A 22,294-nucleotide genomic window follows, 5' to 3' on the forward strand; every position below is an offset into this window, starting at 1 on the left:
CGCCGCCGCCCTCCTCTCAGCCCCGCGAGTCTCGGGTCCCAGCGGGTCGTCGGGAACTAAGCGCTTCCCAGCTCCGTCTGCGCGCCCAAGGGTGGCACGCTCGAGGGCGTCCCGGGGCTGTGAGCGCGCGCAACAAGGGCTTGGCCAGGACAGCGGTTAGGCGGCTGGTCACGTTCCGCCCCTCAGTACAGACCGGACTTGGGCGCAGCAGGGTCTGTGGGGCTGGCCACCACTCGGCCCCCCCTCCCCCCGGCCTGTGCCAAACCGGACAGTTCTGAATGTGCGAGGGTTAGACCTCGCGCTCCGGGCTCTGAATGTGAACACTGAGCCGGGCACTGCGGAGGGGACTGAGCAGACTTCGGGGACCTCGGGCAGTGGAAGATGGGACGCAGGGGCCCCCTCCACATCCTCCTCTCCCTCCCCATCACGGTGCTTAGCGCAATGGCTTCCGCAGGAGGTCATCCAAGCCATCCGCCTGCACCTGGCGGGGCCTGTCCGTCCCTTCCCGGTCCCCTCTGAGTTAGTCTCTCTGGCACCAGCGCTGACAGGCGGGGGTGACCCTGGGTGCCAGGGGAGGGCTGATCGAGGTCTGCCAGAGAAGCAGTGATGCTTGGGCTAAGGGTGTGGCCCAGGAGGCCCCCAAGTGTGTAATTGCTGGGGGGGGGGAGGGGAAGCGTGCAAAAGAGAGGCTATGGGTTGGGTGGTCTCCCCCCCGCCCCCCCTCCCACCAGAGACTGGAAGCGGAGCAGCCATCAAGACCTGTACGGGACGTTCCTCCGCGCCCCACCCCCACCCTTTCGGCCAGCCCCACCGCAGGTGTCTCTTCCCAGACGCACCCTCCCCTGCGGGCCGCCCCCCCCCCCCCCCGCGCACCCAATCCCCCTCCCCCTGCCCAGTCCCAGGAGGGCGATCGGAAGGGAGCCAGCCTGGGCCGGGGGGTGGTGGGGGGGTGGTGGATGTGTTTGTGTGTCACGGGGGAGGGAGGAGAAAAGGGAGGGGAGAGCCCGGGAGCGAGGGAGAGAGAGCGCGCGGCGAGCGAGGAGGGCGGGCGGGAGGCGGATCCTCCTACCTGGGGCGCGCTCGCTCGCTCGCAGCTCGCTTGCCGGGGCCGCGAGTCACCTGGGGAGGCGGACAAGTGCGGACACATTGGCCGCCGCGGCGCTCGGCGAGGCGCGCACGGCCCCAGGCGGCTGCGCCCAGTGGAGGCAGCTCCCTCCCGCCTGCCGTGCTCGGGCCCCGGCCCCCGCCGGCGCTCGCAGGCCCCAGCGATCGCGCAGCCCAGCACCGAGGTCGCGGTCCCCGGCCCAGGTCACTACCCAGGCGCACGCGGCGGCGGCGGCGGCGGCGGCGCCCCGAGCTCACCATGGTGGCAGCGCGCGCCGAGTCCTCGCGCGTCGCCGGCCGCCCTAGCCGCAGCGCCGGCTGAGAGCGGTCCACCGAAGCCCCCTGCCCTTGCCAGCTCCCCGCCCGGCCCGCGCGTCCCCTCCGGTCGCCGCTGTCTATGGCGCAGCCCCCCTCCCTGGATCATGCACAGAAACTTTCGCAAGTGGATTTTCTACGTGTTTCTCTGCTTTGGCGTCCTCTACGTGAAGCTGGGGTGAGTAGCCCCGTGGGCAGGGGCCGTAGCCCCGGGCAGGGGCAGCCGGGAGGAACCGGTTCCAGAGGGTCCCCGCGGAGACGTGGGGCCTGCGGGGGGCACAGCCGGCTCCTGGGGATCCAAGGCTGGCCTGTGTATCGGACCCTCCCCTCCCCCGGCCCAGCAGGGACGCCCCCGAGCCCCGTGAGCGGCGGGTACTCCCGAAGCGCGCCGGCTCCGGGGCTGCTGGAAGGAAAGCAGGGCGCGCGGGCGGCGGCTAGGCTCGCGGGTAGCGGCGAGCGTGCCCGGCGCGTACTTTCACCTGTTTGGGCTCCGGGCCCTGGGGGTGGGACGCGCCTTCCCTCCCCCGGGCTGCGCTGGGCGCCGAGCCCGGGCCGAGCGCTCGCCGTCTGGAGGGCGCGCCGGGGCCGGGAGCCGGGCGCGTCGGGCGGCCGGAAAGGCCTGGGCGGGCGGGGGGCGAGCACCCCGGCCGCGAGCCTGCAGGCCGGGGCACCTGCCCGGGCCCTTCGACCCTATCCATCACCCGGACGTGTTGAAATTGCCTTGACAACTCGTCCGGCTGGCTCGGGATGGGCCGCGCGGCGGGCCGGCCGCCTCGGGCTCGGTCCGGGGCCCGCGCCCCCGCCCGCCCTGGGCCCTCGGCCCGGCCCCCTCTCGCCGCGCTCGCTGCAGTAGCTGCCCCGAGTCGTATTTCCACATTCCTGAACCCAGCCGAGTCCTTACCTGTTGAGCTGCGATCTCCTTTAGACAGAATCTGTCTCGGCCTCGCTCGAAGTGGGGGGTGGAGGGGCGAGGTGACCGTGAGGGGGTGCGGTGCGCCGCGCTCCGGGGCCCCGCCGCGCCTTTCGCCCCTACTGTGCGCAGCCAGCCGCGGGGAGGCAGGCGGGTCCCGGCCGGAGCACAGGCGGCGGGCTGCCCGGCGGGAGGCGGAGACGCGGCTTCCCAGGCGGAGAGGTGAAGACGCCACGGGAGAATCGTCTCGTCTACCGCCCATCGCCCGTCCTTCTGTCGCCCCCCTCCGCCGTTTTATAGGCGGAGAAACTGAGGCCGGTGGCTGCAGGGGCAGGGCTGGAAGGCCCCGACCTCGCCTCAGCTCTGCAGGCCTGGGCCGGCGTGCCTGCGGCCGCTGGTGGCTCTGTTTGTGGTGGGTCTGGGTGTCCGCTGTGTCCCTGGGTGTTTGTTTATGGGCGGTGAGGGTGCCGGCACCCGAGTCCGATAGGGGGTGGGGGTTGGGAGGGAGGCCCGGTTTGGGGATCCCCAGCAGCCCCCGCAGTTCCTCTCTCTGTGCTGCCCGGTTCTCAGCTCTAAGGCCTCGTCCGCTCCTGGCGATCCTAGATTAAGCTCCCCTTTTAAGGATCAGGAAACTGAGCAAGGGAGGCCGAGTCGCTTGTCCCCAAGGGTCAGTGGCAGAGCTCAGACTGGCTCTGGCCTCCACCACTGACCACTACTCCTAGCACCCTGACACCAGCTCCTAAATGGGAGCCACCCCAAAGAACATCCACCCCCAGCTTGTGGGCTCTAGGACCCTCACTCCCCACCCCGGGCAGCGGAAGGAGATCCCGATGCCACCGTCTTGGGCTCCCAGGGCTGGCTGCAGGGCTCTGAGACCTCCGGGTCCAGCTACCGACTGACGGTGGCTTCCCTCTCCCCACTTTCCTGGGCCTCCCTTTGCCCTCTGTGAGCGAGACTTCAGCTCTGGCCATCCTGAACACGATGGTGGCCGGTGTCTGAGTAGAGAGAGACCAGCCTGTGTGCCCAGGCACTGTGCCCGCCTCTCTGGGAGTGGGCAAGAGAGCCAGACTCTGCCTTCTGCACCACCCCCCTCCGGAGCCCTGGAGTGGGAAGCTTCTCCCTCTGCTGTGCCCCCTGAAACACGCGCTCTCCCACTCCTGGGGGGAGAGGAGAAAATCTAGTGTTCCCACACCCCTGCGGAACCACATCCAGAAAAGCCAGGGAGCCGCCCTGGGATCTGCTAAGGGGAGGGGCTCTGCCTCTGCCACTGGGGGCTTGCTTTCTTTGCAAGCCACCTTGGCTGCACAAAGCCGAGAGGAGGCGGGAGCTGGGCCCAGATGTGACCTGAGGGGCTAATGACTTGGGAGCCCAGTGCATTCAGGGTGAGGTTTTGGCTCCCCCCTCCCCCTCACTCATCGGTGGCCTTGGGTAAGCGCTCTAATCTCCCCGGGTCTGCCTCCCTCATCTGCAAAATGGGGTCACAGTAGCACCTCCTTCACCGTACCGTGAAGATTAGTCTTGGGTGCCTGTGCCCTGGGGGTAGGGGTGGGGCCCAATAAACACCTGTGCGCACCAGTGAAGCTCTTCTTACTGTTAATGACCTCGGGATCATAGCCGCTGCCCGCGCCCTGGGGACTCCTCCAGGGAGTGTCTTTCAGGGCCTCAGAATCCCAGGAGCTGGGCTATTAGGGCCCCAAAAGTTCTAACCAAATGTCAGAGATTGTCTGCACTGGGTGTGTGTGGGGGGGGTATCCTGTGATCACAGCCCCCCCCCCCCGCCCACTCCTGTGTGTGTGTGTGTGTGTGTGTTTGATGTATACTGGGAACCTCTCCCACTCGGGCACACGCATTGACGTGCAGCCCCCGGGGGGCAGGGGGGGTTCAGGCCAGCAGAAATGGAGAACTCAGGCCTCACAATCCTTTTGGGGATCCGGGCCCCAAGAGGAGTTCTGTCTTGGATTTTCAGCAATTTCGAAACAAACGGCTTTGGGGAGTCACGGTTCCTCACCCTGGGGCCGAGCCCGCTCCAAGCGGCAGCCCTTGGAGGAGGCCAAGCCGGGGCAGGGACAAGCCGTTGGAATCTGGGCACCCCTCTGCCCACTGAAAGTGGGGTCACAGGAAGTCCCAGGATCAGCCCAGCTCCGTTCCTGCCTCCTCCCCCTGCGGGAGGGGCCCAGTGGAAAGAGGTGAAGGAGGCAGCCCCCTCCTTCTGGATGCCTGCCGGGGGTGAATCTCCATGCCAGGTCTAGAAGCCCGGGGTCCTTGGCCATATCACACAGACCTCTCTTTTCTTGTCCCCTCCCCTGCCTGGTGCTTTCGCCCCAGCTGATGGGGGGTCTACACTGCATCCAGAAGATCACTCATATGTAGCCAGGCTTGGCAGACAATAGGAGGTGGGACTCAAAACCTCCAAACAGGAGGTGAGTTTCTGGCCTTTAAAACAAAACTCACTGGAAGAAGGAGGATTGTTTAGAAAGTGTATCCTTGCGGATCTGCTTCTCCCGATACCTATTCCAACCAACCCTTCCAAAGAAAGCGAAAGAAGCGAGATGGGGAAGCCAGAGCTGGGGGCCTCTGTGCACCAACGAGGGGTGCCTTCTTCGCTCTCAGCCCCTCCCAAGAGGCGCCGAGGCAGGACCCTACAGAAACACCAGTGCGCATGTGCACAGGTGAGCCCTGCCTGGCTGGGCCTGGTGGGTTAGCCTGAGAGCCAGCGACTCACGACCAGCCTAACCAAAGCCAGGGGCGCGCGCGGGCAGAGGTACAGCGCACACAGCGCATCTGTGAGCACACACCTGCGCCCTCAGACGCGCCCACGCTCCCGCGGGCACACACAGGCACATGCAGGGACATGTATGCGAACAGGAGAACAGATTGCCGAGCACAGCCCCCCAAGAGGAGCGCACGCCCTCGCGCGGTTATCCCGCTGGTGCCTCCCCCCCCCCCCCCCCCCCCGCCCCAGGTGCACCTTCCAGAACCGGCCAGAGCTGTGCGGTTCGCCGAAGTTGGGCGGGGAGGGAGGGGGGTACGGGCCTAGGCAGTTTGGGCAAGCCTTGGGGGCGGCTCCTGTCGCACGCTCCGGTCAGCCTCCCCTTTAAAAAACCCGCCCGCAGAGGAGGCGGATGTAGGGGCGGCCCGTCCAATGGCAGCTGCGCGCCTCGAGAGACTTGGAGACTTGAGCCAGAGCGAGCGACAGAGCCGGTTCCGACCGATCGACGGACGGAGGGCTAGACGGCCGCCGAGGCGCACCCGCTACCCACTTGCCGGTCCCCCGGTCCCGCGCTCCAGCCCCAGCGCCCGCCGCCGTCCCAGCCCCAGCTGCAACGCGATGCTCGGCCCTGGCGGCGGGGCACGGACGAATCCTGCGCCGGGGCCCGCGCGCCCTGGTGCCTAGCGCCTGGTGTCGCCGCCCCACCTCGGGGAGGGCCGCGGAGACCCCGGCCTCAGCTGGCCCAGGCGCGCCGCCCGCGGGGCCCGCCGAGCCCTTCCAGGAGCGCCGGCCCACCATGCTCCTGCTGTCTCCGCGCGGCGCGCTCCTCTCCGTGTATTGCCCGCAGATCTTTCTGATCCTGTCCAGCGGCAGCTACCTGTGAGTGCCGCGGGCCGCACGCGGGGTGGGCGGGGTGGGGAGAGCCCCGTCTTCGGCCTCCAGCGCTGGAGCCGGACGGGCAGGAAGCTCGGCAGCGGAGTCTCTGGGCGGGGCACCGGGTGCCCGACGCGCTCGGCAGCCCGGGGACTTTGGGTCGTCTCCTCGGCCTGAGCCGCCGAGGTGGAGGGCTTGGGGGGCGGCTGCAGCAGTGAGAAATGACGGCTGTGGGGTCAGAGAGAGCGGGGCCCGCGAGAGGCCCTAGCGCCGGGGTGGACCAGACTGCGCGCACGGAGCGCGAGGGCCGGAGCGCGCGCGGCGGCGCGGGGATTCCCTGCGCGTCCCACCCGAGTCCTGGACCAGCGGGATAGCCCCTCTCCTTTATAAGTCCGCGAGGCCCGCACGGCTGCGCCGCACTCGAGAGAGCCGCACGCACGCACCCGCTCCCCCGCGTACCCACAGGCGCACACGTGCACGCTGCGCCCCGCCAGACAGCGCCCAAGCCGTCCTCGGTGGTGACTGCGGCTTCCCGCGCCTTCCTGCCGCGCTGAGCGGCCAGACCCAGCGACGGGTGACTCCTCACCTGGGGCGAGGGGGACATGCAGCGCGCGTGCGGCTGGCCGAGGTGCGCCCTGGGGTCCGGGCCAAGGCAGCGCGCGGAGCGTGGGCGCGCGTGTGCGTCGGGACGGGCAGCGCCCACCGGGCTCCGGGAAGCTCCAGGCAGGGCCCGGCCGGGCCCGGGAGCCGAGGGGGCGCGTCGGCGCAGCAGTGGCTTCGCCCGATTCCTAATGGGACGCATATGCTCTGGCCTCCGATTTAAAAAGAAGTTTGATTTATGGAACCGCCGTTTGGGGGAATTTAAGCTGGATGCTACTGATTAAACCTCAGAGCTAGCTCTCCCTCCCCTCCCCTGCTCCCCTCCTCCTCCCCCTCCTTTACACGCGGGCCACGTCCGGGGTCGCCTAACGCGGCCAGAGGGGGCAGGCGCTGTCTTCCCGCTCCCTGCGCCACCCCCGCCTCCTCGCGGCCGCAGTCCTAATAAATCGCCGCGCCCCCACCCCCTTTTAATAGAGGCGCAGCCAATTTCTCCTCCAGCTCCTAGGAAATTACTATCTTACCAGTTTTCCTTCTATAAATAGTCGCGCATCTTGAAACAAAAGTTCGCAACCGCAGCCAGATGCTGCGAGGCCCGCGGTTTCCCGGGCTGTGGGACATAATTACAAGGTCCAGGCGCAGAGAGCGCTCCAGGCCCGGCGGGCAGCCCCGGCTGCAGAAGCATCGCCCGGGGAGAGGAGTTGGGGGGGGGGGGGGCAGGCCGCCCCAGGCAGGGCAAGGGGCCGGATGGGGACCGCCTGATCCTTGAGGAATCAGGATAACAAAGTGGCGGGCCGGAGAGTCCTGCTTTGTGGCATCCCTCCTGGGGAAATGGATCAACCAAGGGGGGGGGCCTTGGAATCCCCGCCTCCAGTTCTCAGAGGTCAGAGGTCGGGAAGCCTCCCCTTCCCCTAAAAACCCCCGCATCTCAATCTTAAAACTAGAGAAGCATCAGCTATTATGCTTTAAGAAATCATTTTTGGAAGCAGCTGGCTGAGGTTTGGCATTATGGGGAGGTGGCCAGGGGTAGGAATCCCGGGGTGGGGGGGGGGTGGTGGTGGTGGCTGGACTAGGAATCTGAGAGGAGGAGGTGGGCAGGGGGCTCAGGAGCTGTAGAGGACGAGACCAAGGCAGCAGTGAGGGGTGCCACAGGTGGTGGCCCGTCTGTATCCGTAGACCCCAAGTTTTCTTCCGGGGTTGGCTCCCCCAATCCAGGCCTGCAGTGACTGCTATCCGTCCCCACACAAGCTCATTCCCTGCGTGTTCACTGCCAGCTTTGTTGGGGAAAATTCTCCGAAGGCGACAGTTTTCCAGACGTTCCCGGGGCAGTGCTGGGGTCCAGAGTAGGTGATGGGAGACAGCAAAGCGGACTCTGCCCCTCCCCCCCCAGCCGGCCCTACCTTCAGCACCCCTGCCCCAACCCCAGCCCGCCTGCCCTTCAGTCCCCTGGGTGGGGAGAAGGGAGGGAGGAAGTGCTGAGGCCAGGCTATCCCTGAGCAGAGACCAAGTAAGGTGTCCCCAGGAGCAAGAGAAGGGGACCATGACACTTCTGGGATTTCCACCTTGCCTCCCTCCCTGCCCTGTTTGGGTGGGCACAGGGCTGGCTGGGTGTGGAGGATGCCATGGGCGGGAGAGAGCCCCCGGGGTGCAAACGGCACCGGTGAGAAGGACCTCGTGGGTGGCTACGAGCCGGGGCCTGGGTGCAGGTGAGGTGGCCGTCGCGGATGTGCTTCAGAGAACGGCTCGGCTCGGGGTCAGCGGGAAGCCCACCTCAGTACCGCAGGGATACTTGGCACCGTCAGCCCCGTGGGATCTGAGGATGCCAGGGGCAGGAGGGGCCCCGGGCGGAGGCTTCTTTCTGCTCCAGAGAACTTTCCAGAAGGCATCCCACTGCCGGGATCACAGACACTGGTGGACAATTGATCCTGCCCCTTTCATCTGGGCTGCTCTCCCAGCTCCCTGTCTCGGGCTGTGGTCCGTGCATAGCGAATCCCAGATGCATGCCTGGGCCCCTGCCACTGATTGGGTCGGACGGGTGTGCTGGCCTGGAAGGGCCCTGAGCCCTCCCGCCTGATGCTGAGCTTGGCTGGCGGTGGGAGGCAGCTCTGGCCGGCCTCACCCTTCTCTGTGCCACTGCTGTCGGAGCAGAAGCTTCCGGGGCCGGGGGTGGGGGTGGGGGGGGGTCAGTGAGGGCCCAAGGGAGGGCAGGTGGGGGGCCGCAGGCCAAGAAGAGGGCCTGCGGTGCCAGTCAGCTGGTGTGGGGGCCTTGTGCCAGGACCGGGCTGGCCTGCTGTCCTGGGCAGGTCCCTTCCGGTCTTGGCCTCCACTCCCAGATGTGGAGGCTGGCTGCAGTGATGCCCCCAGGTCTTCCGGTGCGAGCCTCTCATGGTGACCGCCCGCTCTGGGGAGCTGAGTGAGTCATGGGTGACGGGGCGGTTACTCACCGACCACCTGGCCGTGGGGGGGGGGCGGGGGGCGCTCACCACTGCCCTGCCGAGGCTGGACCTCTTCCCGGCTCTACCGCTGTGGCTTTATTGGTGGTGCCAGCCGCAGCCCCAGAAACCCCGTGGGCAGGGCCTGGGGGGGCGGGCATTGCTGAATCAGGCCCCCTCCGCTGGCATCGGGGCCTGTGTGGCAGCAGATCGGGGGCCGCCCGGCTTAGCGTGGACGGGTGTCGCCTTGGGAGGGGCCGCTCCCCGCCTGCAGGCTGCGTCTGTCCAGGTTGGAGGAGAGCTCTAGCTGTGTGGCCTCGAGCAGGTCCACGGGCTTCTCTGGGCCACAGTCTCCTCATCCGTCACTTGGCTGGGCCCTCAAGCCGCTGGGATCGAAAGGCATGGGCACGTGGTGGTGGTGGTTAGCGCCGGGAAGCTCCAGGGCGTGGGCTGGAGAGATGGGAGTTTGTCCGATCACAAGCGCCCCAGGAGCCTTGCCGTGTGGGCACAGCTCGGCGACCACTAATCAGAGGGGGGAGGGTAGCCCCTGGAGATGACCCCATTCGACCCTCTGTGTGTGTGTTGGGGGAGGAAGGGCCAGGAGGGGAAGGCGGGTCCCCGTGCCCTTCTTCCAGGTCCCGGTGCGGCCTGGCATCACGTGGAGGCCTGCAGGAGGGTGGCTCATTTTCTCAGCGAGTTTCCCTGGAATCTTCCCTGATCCGGGGTCCCATCCCTGTTCCTCCTCCTACTGTCGGGGTGCCTTCCGTAGCCTCCCTGTGTCCCAGTACTGGAACCCAGGCGTCTTAGAGTGGCTGTGAGGATCCAGAAAGCCGAGGCAGAGACGTGCGCAGCCGGGTGCTGGGTACACAGTAAGCGCTCAAGAGATGACACTGCTCAGCCACGAGGAGCAGGGAGGCTGGCCACCCATGAAGCAGCAGCAGGTGTGGTGGCTGTGTGCAGGGGAGAGTCTTGAGTTCTCTAGGGGGGGTCTAAGAGGGCTTCCTGGAGGAGGCGGCGCCTAGGTAAGGGGAGGAGTTGCCTAGACAGTAAGCTGGAACACGAGAGAGACTCTGGAAGAAGGAAGAACGCATTCGCCCAGGGTTCCTCCTGAGAGAGCCTCACGGAACCTTGCCGAGACAGGCAGACGGGTTGTGGGGGCCCCGCGAGGAGGCCCCGTCGAGGTCACACAGGTCCCAGGGGAACAGCCCCCCCCCACCCCCGATCCCAGAATCGTTCTGCCACCGCCTCTGAAGAGAAATTCTCCGACAGAGAAAGGCGTCCCCCGATCCCTGGGTCTCATCCTCCAGGGAGAGATGCTCTTCGGGGAGCAGACCATCACGAAGGGAGGTCATTTTTGAGGCCCTCACTGCACATTATTTGCACATTTGGCTCTTCCAGGGCCACTGACCACAGCCTAGCAAATCACACTCCCTGCCCCTGCCTTTCCACCCCCGCCATGTCCCCCCGAGCCTCGCGCCAGCCTTCGGGGGGGGGGGCAGGGGGCCGGGGCTCTGCAGCCTGTGGGGAGCCCGGAACCCCTACTGGGGGCCTGGCCCAAGGCTCTGTCATCAGACTAGGCTGAGCAGAGTCTGAGGGTGGTGGCAGGGGAGGTCTTGATTGTGGAGACCCAGACTCTCTGTCGGCTCAGGCTTGGGGGGGTGCCTGAACGGTGCCCCTCTCGGGGCCTGTCTCGCCCCGGGGCAGATGGAGGGGCTTCAGCCTCCACTTTTCCTGGCCCTGGGTCCGGCTCAGATAGGGCTCGGCACCCCCGCCCCCTGCTCCCCCAGCAAGGGACAAGAGGCCGGGAGCCCTCTCTTGTCAGATGAAACCTCGGCCCGGGGCTCCCTCAGCCTGATGAAAGGGTCATTGTGTGGTGCGGGCCGCCCGCTGGCCAAGGACAAAACGGCCGTTTGTCCTCCTTCCCTGGCGCGGGGCTGGGGCCTCCCCTTGGGCTGGCTAGCAGGGTGGGGGTGGGCACAGGTGCGCTCCCTCCTCCCTTTCTCCATCTTCCCGGCCTCCGTCCCCGGAGCCGCTCAGCCTGCCTGGGGCCCCTGCCAGTCCTGCCCTCAATGCGGGGTGTCCTCGCCCTCCGAGCGGGGGGGCCCCAGGCCTGGGCCAGTCTGCGGTTGGCAGGGAAGCGGTGAGCTCCCCGGCGCTGGAAGCATACAAGCAGATGCTGGGCCAGGGCCCCGCCTGGAAGGGAGCCAGCACTCACGGGGCCTCTGTGCCAGGCGGCCGTGGGGTCGGCCCCCACGGTGACCGAGGATGCGGAGGCCCCAGAGAGGTCACGCCGGAGCCGGTGGCTTCTGAGCACCGACGATGCCACGAAACGCTCCGTCTGAGGGTGTGGCATATGCACTAAAGCCGTGCAGCCCGAGTGGCCGTCTTCCCGCTGACCCTGAGCGGGACGGGAGCAGCGCCACGTTCCCCGGCCGCAGCTCCCCGGGCATCGGCACCTCCTGGTGGCCCCATCCCGAAAACACCTGTGGCAGAACCCCACCCCCAAGGCCACCCCGGTTTCCGACCCTCCTCCAGAGAGGTTCCCTGTGCTGGAGTCTGTGCCCAGCGGGAGCTGCGAACAGGCAGGGCCCCTGAGGGAAGGAGCCTTGGGACAAGGCGGGTGGTATCTGGATCCCCCCACCCCCCCAGCCTCCCCCCTTCCCGATGAAGCGGGTGTTGGTGCTGCTGCAGGGTGCGGGGGCCACCACGCCGAGGGGTCCAGAGCTGAGACTTAGGCGCCCAGAGGAAACGCTCCTCCAGAAGGATTGTCTGCCCGGCAGACTCCTGACGGGGGGCCCAGGGCTCTGCATCCTACTTCTGGAAGACTCAGGTCCTCGCGGAGGGGCCCTTCTGTCACCGGACTGATGGGTGCGCGCCAGCTGGGGTGGCCACCCACTTGGGAGGTGGTGAAGTGGGCAGTACGAGGGCCAGAGCGCCGAGTAACTCCCTAGGTCGCACGCAAGGGGGCTGAGCTTGGATTCGAACCCAGGTCTGTCCGGCTCTCAGGGCCGTGCTGCCGATTCCTTCTCGCTCACTGTCCGTGACCTCGAGTGGGAAGAGAGACCAACTAATCCAGCTGGTTAGAATTATCTAATGGCCAGGCGTCATGAGGCGCTGAGCGAGGGCCCTCTCTCTGTCTCTGTCCCCCCCCCCCCCTTCTTCCCCTGTCCCTACCTCCACACGTTCAGATTTGGAGCCAGAGGGACAGCTTTCCTTGGGGGGGGGGGGGGCGGAGTGCGGGAACCAAGAGCACCTCAGATTTCTGCCCCGGGCTGCTAACCCAAGGGGCTCTGAGGCCGGCTTGAGCGGAGAGAGAAGGTGGTCCCAGCTGGCCAGCTCATGGCCTCCGCTGGGTCAGCACGTGAATCGTTGCCACATGCCACGGACTTCAGGCAGCCTTGGGGACACCACCGCCCTGTTCGGCCTTGGCGTGTCCGTGCGGGTGATGGGGCCGGACGCTTCAGGGCCCCTGCTCTCCCCGCCTCCTCCTCTCTCCAGCCCTTGCCTCCACCTTCAACTTGCCCTTCACAACAGCGGTTCTAGCAGCCCCCGGGCCCGGTGAACAAGGCTGGCCGTGTAAGCAGGTGTAATCGGGAGGCTCCCTTCCTTCCCCGTCATTTACCCAAAGCCCTGCGGTGCCCTACACGGCAGGGGCCACTAACCCGCTATCCCAGCTGCAGTGAGGGTGGGTCAGGGGAGACCTGGGCCCTAAAGAACGTGCTGGGGAGAGTGGCATTCTCGGCCGAGGGATGGATGGCTGTGGGGCGGGCAGGGGGAGTGGGGAGTGGGGTCACAGCGCTGGGGTGGGGGGCAGCCCCGGGCGTGGGGAGCCATGGGAGGGAAGGTTTTAAGCAGGGCAGGGATGACCAGTTTCATCCTGAGCTCAGGAAGGACCACGGGCGTGGGTGGACCAAGCCAGGGAAGTTGGGAGGGGGCTGGTCCTGCCCCTGTCCCCCCCCCCCCCATCTGATGCAGGTGGGGCAGAGGAGAGGGACAAGGTTCCCCAAGGCAGGGCCTACGGGGTGAAATGGGGGCAGAGTGCGGGTGAGGGGCCCTCTGTCCACAAATGGTTGTGGTTTCGGGTTGGCCCCCGCCCCACCCCCAACCCCAGCACCCAGGACCCCGCACAGCACTCGGTGCTAAGTCGGTGCCCAATAAACACCGTGAATAGTCAGATGGCTGCTCCCGTGTCTGCGTCCCGGCAAGACCCATTGACCCGGTCAGGATCCTCTTGCCCAGTGGATGGCAGAGGCCTCCGGGCCCCAGGTGTGCTGGCCCCCAGTGCTTGTGGGCAGGCACGGCGGGGGGGCTGGGGGGGATGGGCCGGTGGGGGGGGGACTTCCTGGCTCCCTGACTCACGTCTTCCCAGGGTGACTGCATCACTGGCGGGGAACACGGGGAATTTCCAGGTGCTGCCGACACGCCCCCCCCTTTGGAAGCAGCCGCTTCTATCACCTGCCATCCCCGTGTTCCCTGGGGGCCCGTCCTGCGTGCCCATCCACCCATGTGAGGCCCTGTGGTGGGCTGAGGTGCCAGCTGGCCGCACCTGGGGGCCAAGCCCCCCTCACAGCCCCAGCAGAGTCACCTGCGGGCACGGCCCAGGCTCGTGGGATAGGCTAGGGTGCCAGCGGCCGGCCTGCGGAGGGTGCCCAGGGAGGATGTGTGTGGGGTGGCAGGGTGGGCTAGTGTCACAGGAGCACGGGACAGGGAGGTGGCAGCCTGGCTCTGGAGGCTCACCCTGTCCCCAGTAGCTCAGGGCACTCAGGCTTGGCCCGTCACGCAGGGCGTGGGGGACCCCGAGGGCACGGGTCCTGGAGACGCCAGGTGGAGACTGCTGTTGGTCAGCGTCTGGGAAGGGGTGCTGGGCCGAGGGCTGAGAGCTGCCCCAAGGCCCCAGCGTATCATCTGTGTCAGACCCTGCCTGGGCCACCCCTGCGTGATCGGGCTTTGCTCACGGCTGTGGGGTGAAGCTGCACACGCCTCGTTCCTTTATTTCCCTTCGGGCAGCCCCAAGAGCCACGAGGCAGGGAGTAAGGTGTGACGATCCCATTGGACAGAGGTGGAGGCTGTGGGAAGGAGGGATGGGGCAGGACTCCAGGCCACTCACTTAAGGCAGGGCGTGGGTGGGGGGCTGCTGAGCCCCGGGGAGGTGTACTGGGGGTGCGAGGCTGGTGAGGGATGCAGTGGGCTGTTCCGGGGCAGGGGTGAGCACCCTGTCCCGTGAGGCATCCCAGCTGAGGCGGTTGGCTGGGGTGGCCCCGGTGGCCCAGAATTCTCAGAAGGAGCAGTGGGATGCTCAGAAAGGGAGGTGGGTGGTGAGCGAGCCACGTCTGGGGTGTCCTGGCCCAGAGGGGTCCCCGGTTTTGGTGAGAGCAGATGGCAGGGCGGTGGAACTGGGGAGAGCCTGGGTGGGGCCGGGCTCGTTCTCTGCTCTGCGGTGCTGTGTGGCCCAGGCAGGCCCCCGCCGCCATCCAGTCCCGGAAGGGGGCCCCTCCGGGGCGCTGACCGGAGGCACAGCCCCAGGACCGGGAGCTCAGCCCTGTCCTGGCGTCTGCACAGAGGAGACTTCTCAGTGTCCTCTACCTGTGGGGACTCAGCCCCTGAACCCACTGCTCAGACCATGTCTGTAGCAGCCAGGAAGGCTGAGGTGCTGGCCGACCCATCAGGTGCCCAGACTGCCAGCCTGGCCATGGGCCAGACTCCCTGCCAGCTCCCTCCCACCTGTTCCCCTTGCCTGGCTGTCCATCCACCTGTCCTGAGCCTTCAGGTTGACATCCCGGTCACCCAGGCCTGCAGGGTGCCCCAGGGTCTGACAGATCTGGGGTATTAGGGCCTAGGCCAAGGCCAGGGCTAGGGGTCTCGTCCCTGCTCGGGCCTCAGCTCACGACGTGGCTTCCTTTGCCACAGGTCGGTGTCCCCATCTGCACAGTGGAAAATGAGGACACAGGTCAGGGTCAAGGCCTGGGAAGGTCCAGAGTATAGCAGAAAGAGCTGGAAGCGTGTCCATGGCTTAAACAGGTGTCGCTGAAGGTCAGACCCCGGCAGCCCCCTCGGGAGGCTGGTGTAGATGTGAGCACGCGGGGAGGGAGGACAGAGGAGACACCGGGGCAGGCTTCTCGGAGGAAGAGGCACCAAGCTGGACCTGGCTGCTGGGAGGGTCTGGGTGCCTCTAGCCTTGCTGGTCAGTGTGACCTGAGCCCAGGAGTGTCACGACGGGTCCCGCCTGCCCAACAGAGATCTGGAAGGGTCTGAGGCCGGAGGTAAATGACCTGGGGTTTTGGGGTCACGGTGAGTGAATGGGGTTCTGATTTCACTGACTTAGCAGGTATGGGGGCTGGATGGACCCTCCAGACCCTATGCCCTTTCATCCGTAAGCTCCCCGAACCGGGCACAGGATAGACAGAACCCCCCGGCTGTGCTGGCCCACCTCTGGCAGCCTCGGCCCCGCCCGAGACCCCCGTCCACCGCCTGCTTTCTCCCAGGATGCCTGGTTTCTCTCCAGGGTGGGGTCCCAGAATGCCAGGCCAGGAATGCCAGCTATGCGGGGAGGGCGGGCGGGCAGCCGCCCGCCGGGGGCGCGAGGGAGCAGGCGGACGCTCCGCTCTCTTCCCCGGGAACACTGCGGGCAGTGAGCTGAGCCGGGCAGTGGGCTGGAAAGATTGCAGCAGGCAGGACCCACGGAGGGAGCCGGCCTGCACGCGCCCCACCTACGAGCAGGGGCTGTTCTGCCCATCGGACAGATGGGCAGACTGAGGCCAGTGAGAGTCGGCGGCCGAGCAGACCTCCAACCCAGGACCCCAAGCCCAGAGAACCCTCTTTAGGATGCAGCCACAGGTACCTAGATTGTTGCTTCACTCCCTCACCACACGCGCAGATGGGAAACTGAGGCCTGGGCAGGGCAGGAAGGGGCAGAGGGATGGCTTTCTTTCCCAGCTGAGCCCCCTCCTGCCTCCGGCCCTCTCTCTGGGACACCCCCCCTGCCCACCACCCATGAAGCTCCCTTCGGGGCGCTCTCTCAGAGCCCCAGTGTCCTCATCTGTAAAGGGTGCAGTGGGGGTGAGGTGGGACAGTGTGGGGGACGCCACTCAGGAAGGGTGGTCATGTTGGCTTGTCCCTCCCCTGCAGGGCCCCCCCACCCCCTTCGAAGTTCTTCCCACCCAGGCCAGCAGGGGGAGAAGCCATTTGCCAAAACAGGGCTGTTAGGCCCTATTTTCAGATTGGAACACTGAGCCTCAGAGCAGTGAGGTCCGGGAAGGTCCCCAAGCCCCATGCCTCCCACTGAACTGAGCCTAGAGCCCCAGCAGGGGAAGACGAGCAGACGAGCAGGTGTAAGGAACGCCAGGACAGGTGGGCTGAACACCACCGGGCCTTTGCACCAGCTGTGTCCAGCTCGGCCCCAGCCGTTCCAATCCTTCCTGCTCCTCCCCACAGGGGAAGGCTGCGGGGACCCTGCTGGTCCCAAGCTCTGGCACTGTGATGATGGCTTGGAGGGGGGGCGTGGTCCGCAGAGTGACCCCAGACCTGGCAGACATTCTTATCCCCGTTTGACGTGTGGGAGCACCGAGGCCACACCGGCCGCTGCCCCGCGGGACTGCTGGGCTCCGGAGCCGGAGAAGAGCCTCTTCCGGGAAGGGCTGGGCCGACCCCTGCCCACCTGAGGGAGACGCTGGTGGGGACCCACTTTAGGTGGGCGTGGGGGCCGGCTGCCATCTTCCCAGGTATTTGCCAAGTTACTTCCTGGACAAGTGGACCCAGGCCCGCCTCCCTGGCTGATCGCAGATAATTAGAACATTCTTCAAATATTTTGCCGGAGGATGCCCGAGAAGGAAGAGTTATAAAGCGCCCCGGGCCAGGAGCGTGGGCTGCAGGAGCTGTGGGCAGCCAGGCCAGGGCCAGGGATGGGGCCCCAGAGGGAGACCGGGGATCCGGCCCAGGCCCGGCCAGCCTGTCCCCACCTCCCGGGGAGCTGGGGTGGGGTGGGGGCTCATGGTCAAGGCCGGCTCACGGCTGGGGAGGGTGCTAGGCCGTGTGCGGGGATCCCTGCGCTGGGGAGCTCACAGCCGGTGGGGGCGGACAAACCCTACCCCAGATAGCTTTCGGAAAAGCCTGAGGGGGTCAAGCACCCCCTGGCCCCCTGGGGGGGCAGGCGGGCGAAAAGGTCTGTGGAGGAGGGGCTCTACGGCGCATCTGGAAGGAGAAGGAAGGTGCAGGGGCGGCGGGGTACGGAGTGATGTGGGTGGAGAGTGAGCGGTAAGGGGGTGCCTGGGGCCACCCTCGTGGCTGACACCCGCAGCCGGGGCAGCTCAGCACCCAGAAGCCCTGCTCAGGCTCCGAGGCCGCCGTCCCGCTGTGTTGGGCTGGGAGGTGGGCGGCCCCGGAGGGCAGAGGGTGGGGAAACCCTCTCTTATCACTGCTGACCTTCCTAAAAGTGGTGCCTACCACCTGAGGACGCGGGGAGACCGGGAGGACCCAGGGAGGGGGAGACGTCCCCCCCTCCGGCTCCTGCGGCTTGTGGGGGGTGGTGAGTCTGGGATGTTGAGGTCCAGCTCCGTCATGAGGTCTGAGTTCTGGGAAGTACTTGGATGCTGCGTCTGTGTCATGGCGTGCTGTCCTGGTCCCAGCCTAGGGAACATTCCCAGGATTCTGTGGTTGGTTCGGGGCAGGGGCTCCTCCGACCCAGGAGCCTGGGGTGGGGGGTGGGCTGCAATGCGGCTGCTGCTCAGGCCAGAGAGAGGGTACAGAGGATGGTGGCCGGCCTGGCACGGGGTCCCCGCCGTGGTGGGGCCGGGTCCCCTCTACTGGGGCATCCCGAGCTTGGGCTGTGGTTTGTGGGGTCGGTTGCTGGGGAATTTGTAGGAGAAACGGGATACCGAGGTCGAGGTGCCTGGGTCCTGCGGCCTCCTCAGGACACTCGACCACATCAGTGGCCATAGTTTTAGGGCCCTGTGCACGGATCAGAGGGCTCGAGGCTTCCTTGGGATCTGAGAGGCCCGTCTGCCACGCGGTCCTGGGCTCGCAATGACACGATTTCTCTCTGGCTTTTTTTTTTTTTTTTTTTTTTTTGTGAGAGAGAGAGAGAGAGTGCAAGCAGGGGAGGGGCAGAGAGAGAGAGATTGAGAATCCCAAGCAGGCTCCCCACTGTCAGTGTGGAGCCCGGCCTGGGGCCCGAACTCATAAACCATGAGATATGACCTGAGCCGAAACCAAGAGTCAGGCGCTTGACCGACCGAGCCCCCCAAGTGCCCCTCTCTCTGGCTCTTGAACAAAAGGGGCAGAGCTTGTCCCACCACTGGCAATGCGCAAGGGATCAAAGCCCTTTGGAGGATGGAGGAGGAAGGCTCTCCAGGTAGACAAGTGACCACCCCCAACTGTCTTGGGGGTCAGGGACAGGGATGATGAGGCATTGACCAGTCGGGGGGCGGGAAGGGTGGGCCCCAACCCCTGTTCCCTCCCACCCTCCCTGAGCTACTCAGCAGGTGGCCGGACAGCATGGCTCTGATCCCGGGCTCCCCACTGACGCCCCCATCTGACTCCTCTCTGGGCCTCAGGCTCTCTGGCGGTGAGGTGCCCCAGACGTTGTTACCTGAGGAAGCTGGAGGAGGGAGGCTGCCCCCAGGAGGCCCCCAGGCTGGGCTTTGGCAGGAGTGGGGCCAGACCAAGAAGGGGTCTTAGCTAGAGTGGCCACGGCCCGGAGCTCTGTCCTCTCCCAGCCTCGGACAGCACTGGGAGGCTACCTGGCCAGACCTGGCCCCACTGGTGGGCCCAGCCCCTCTGGGCACAGGGCTGGCCAGCAGGGATGGCCGAGAGCACTGGGCCAGGTGCAGGCGGAGAGCGGGAGGGCACTGTCTGGCTGGGCGGGCAGTGGCCTCCACAAGCTGCTTGGGGAGGGGCTGGCACCCCTCAGGGGACATACAGACAGGGCATAAGGGGTTGATATGTAACGCTCATGTTGTATTTCTTTTTTTTAAAAAAAATGTGTATTTATTTTGAGAAAGTGAGCGAGCACACGTGCACGTGTGTGTGCAAATGGGGACGGGAGGAGAGAGAGGATCCCAAGCAGGCTCCGTGCTGTCGGCACGGAGTCCCACGCGGGGCTCCATCTCCCAAACCGTGAGATCACGACCTGAGCCGAAACTGAGAGTCAGATGCTTAACCGACTGAGCACCCCCACCCCCAGAAGCCCCCGTATTGTATTTCTTAAGTGTATTTTCTTTACTTTAATTTCTGTGAGAAAACTTGGAGTTTTCACTCTGAGTTTGTACTGCATTTTCACTATGAAGTTTGTGTTGCAATATTTTGCTTTTTGGTTGATATATAACGTGCATTACGTACAGACGTCTCGAGTGGACAGCTTGGTGCGTTTTTACATATGCGGGCGCTCATGTAATCCATTTCTCAGCTTGGGAGAGGGAACGTCTGGAACCCAGAAGACTCCCGTGGGCCCCTCCCGGCCCGTCCCCAACCACCCCCCCCCCCCCCCCCGCCCCAGCTAAGGGTAACTCCTGGCCTCTATGTTGAAGGTGCGTTTTGCATGGTCTGGGCCATTTCTCCTGTCTGGCTCACGTGTAAGCTGTTTGCCCTTTGTCACTGCTAAAGCCTCCCGCCGTGTGCACATGCCAAACTGTGCCATTCTGCTGGTGACAGACGGACGGACACGGGGGTTGTGGTTCCCGGTTTGCGCTGGGGACACCTGTGCTCGTCCCGTGGTAACTGTGAGGGTTTGCTTCACTTGGGTGCGTAGCCCCAGACTGAATCTGCTGCGTCCGAGGGAAGGGTCCATCCACGAATGGACCCAGTCGTGGTGGGTGTGGCGGTGGGTGTGGACACCCACCAGCTCCAGAATTGCCAGTTTGAGCGCTGGGCCTCCCGATCGACACAGCTGGTCCCTGATCCCCACGAGGGACTGGATCCCGGTGGCTCGGTGCATGGAGATCAGGAACGGGTCCCCAGGGAGGGTCGACAATGGCCAGCCTTGAGGACCACTCACCACAGGCCAGAATCGTGTCCTCCTCCGAGCCGCTCTGACACACCCCACTTCACAGGTGTGGAAACCGAGGCACGGAAAAGTTAAGAAACTTACCCAAGGTCTCACAGCTACGAGGAGTCAGAGCCAGGGTTCCAACCAAGCTGGCCCGCACCGGTGATCGTGTCCTAACCCCTGCCCCACCGGCTGCCAGCTGGGTGACCTGCCCAAGGCCATAGCCAGCGTCCCACCCCCTTGGCCAGTTCTGCACCACCTGCTACCTGGCAGTGGCCACCTCGCCCCTCGCCCTCTGGCGTCCCCTAGTCCCAGAGGCAGCCCTGGCCCCTTGGGACCTCTGGCAAGGTAGGAAGATCTCCTATTGTCCCTTGGCACCCTTGATGGAGCCCAGAGCCGGGAACCCGCAGGGAGGCGCGTCCCTGCAGGACTCGTCCTGGCTTCCTGCCTTCGTCCCGAGGCCCCTGAACAGCGCCAGGGGATGACTGAAACGCGAGCGGCCAGCCCGGCTTCTCTGTGCTCGGGGCCACTCAGAACGTCCCTGCCAGCCCTCCCGGGGCACCTGGGTGGGCGGCTGTGGGCTGAGAAGCCGCCCAGGGTGGGGATCTTGCTGCTTGGGGGTGACAGGCAGGCCCATCCTGTGGGCGGGACCAGGGTGCTCACAGCCTGCCCTCGCTCCCAAACTGCCGATCATTCCAGATTATTCCAGGATGCGGCCTGGGCTCACCCTCCTCCCTCTTCCCTTCCCCCTTCCCTCCCTCCTCCCCCCTTTCTTCCCCTCTTCTCCCCTCCTCCCCCTTCCCATCCCCCCTCTTCCCCTCTCCTCCAGGTCACCAGTTTTCAGTTATCACGTAATTTTGCCTCTTTCCGCTCTGGCGGTTTCCTGATGAGGGCCGGTGGCCCAGGGCTGCAGGCCCTGTCCCTCCAGGTGGCAGGAGCATGGCTGAGGGTCGGAGTGTGACAGGGCCAGGCCTTCTCAGGGAGGGCAGTGCTCAGACTCGCGGTGAACGTGTGGGCCGTAGTTGGTGGGGAAGGGACAGCGCGGCTGAGACGGCCAGCACCAGCAACGGAAGCCGTCCGTAAATGTGGAATGGTTGATGAGTGACCTTGGAGGATTTCAGGCAAGGGAAGGATGTGAAGCTGTGTTTGGGGACTAAGGAGTGGGCACAGCTTTCCGCTCGAGGCCGTCCACCGGCACTTGTTGTGCACCTGCTGTGTGCGGGGCTCTGGACCCCAGCGCTGCCTTCACCTGAGTTCTGGAAGCAGAGACCGGGCTCTGAGCCTGGCTGTGCAGCCTCAGGCACGGCCCCCAGCCTCTCTGAGCTGCGGTCTGCACATCTGTGACACGGGGATGCAGGGAGGGCACTGAGACCCAGCAGAGGCCCGTGTTGCCCAAGATGGGCGCTCGGAGTAAGTGTATTTACTACTGTTAGTGGAGAAACGATTTCTGAATTAGCAACCGCATCTGATTATTTATGCTCCGGGCACAAAATAGATTCCCTGATGCCTTTGCTTCGCCTTTGACCCATGCGCTGGCTGCTGGGGGGTGGCCGGGGGCTCTCGTGTCCCCTACTCTGTCAGCCCCACACGTCCTGGGAAGCGTACAGGCGGGGATCAGCCAGGCAAGGCCCCTCTTGTCCCCTTCTACCCATCCCACCTGTCCAAGGGTGCAGAAGTCCTGCATATACGTAGGGTTTTTAAAACTTGTGTCCAGGGGCGCCTGGGTGGCGCAGTCGGTTAAGCGTCCGACTTCAGCCAGGTCATGATCTCGCGGTCCGTGAGTTCGAGCCCCGCGTCAGGCTCTGGGCTGATGGCTCGGAGCCTGGAGCCTGTTTCCGATTCTGTGTCTCCCTCTCTCTCTGCCCCTCCCCCATTCATGCTCTGTCTCTCTCTGTCCCAAAAATAAATAAAAACGTTGAAAAAAAAAAAAATTAAAAAAAAAAAAAACAAAAAAACTTGTGTCCAAAGTCCACATAACATAGGGGCAGCCTGGGTGGCTCAGTCAGCCGAGCATCCGACTCTTAATCTCGGCTCGGGTCCTGATGTCACTGTTCACGGGTTCGAGCCCCGAGTCGGGCTCTGCGCTGGCAGTGCGGAGCCTGCTTGGGGTTCTCTCTCACTCCTTCTCCCTCTGCCCCTCCCCTGCTCACACTCTCTTTCTCTCTCTCCCTCGCAAAATAAATAACCCTAAACAATTTTTTTGAATAAATTTAAAAAAAAAGACTGTAACTCGGAGGCGTTCTAGTACATTCACGATGCTGTGTGACCGTCACCTCTCTCCGGTTGCCACACTTTGTCAACACGCCTCTCAAGCAGGCAGGCGCTCCCCGGGGCCCCTCCCTGCAGCCCCGGGCGACCACTGGTCTATCTTCTGT

At 65.4% G+C, this 22,294-nt stretch overlaps 1 protein-coding gene across 5 annotated transcripts in view; it reads left to right on the forward strand.

The window, feature by feature from the left end:
- Window positions 1-1,067: 1,067 nt before the first annotated feature.
- Window positions 1,068-22,294, forward strand: part of WNT7B (Wnt family member 7B) — a 47,398-nt gene continuing 26,171 nt past the window's right edge. Inside the window, exon 1 of one of the 5 annotated variants that reach the window (XM_086712003.1) lies at window positions 1,068-1,597. In XM_086712003.1, coding sequence (XP_086568129.1) covers window positions 1,502-1,597 — 96 coding nt within the window. In that variant the 5' untranslated portion in view covers window positions 1,068-1,501. Of the gene's footprint in view, window positions 1,598-5,358; window positions 5,919-15,561; window positions 15,776-22,294 lie in introns of those variants that run through there. The other 4 variants (XM_086712006.1, XM_086712005.1, XM_086712007.1 and 1 more) reach the window with 4 other exon arrangements.

This window comes from Puma concolor, chromosome B4, assembly GCF_028749965.1.
Source record: "Puma concolor isolate L17-30 chromosome B4, mPumCon1.1.hap2, whole genome shotgun sequence".
In the NCBI taxonomy this organism is placed as follows: domain Eukaryota; kingdom Metazoa; phylum Chordata; class Mammalia; order Carnivora; family Felidae; genus Puma; species Puma concolor.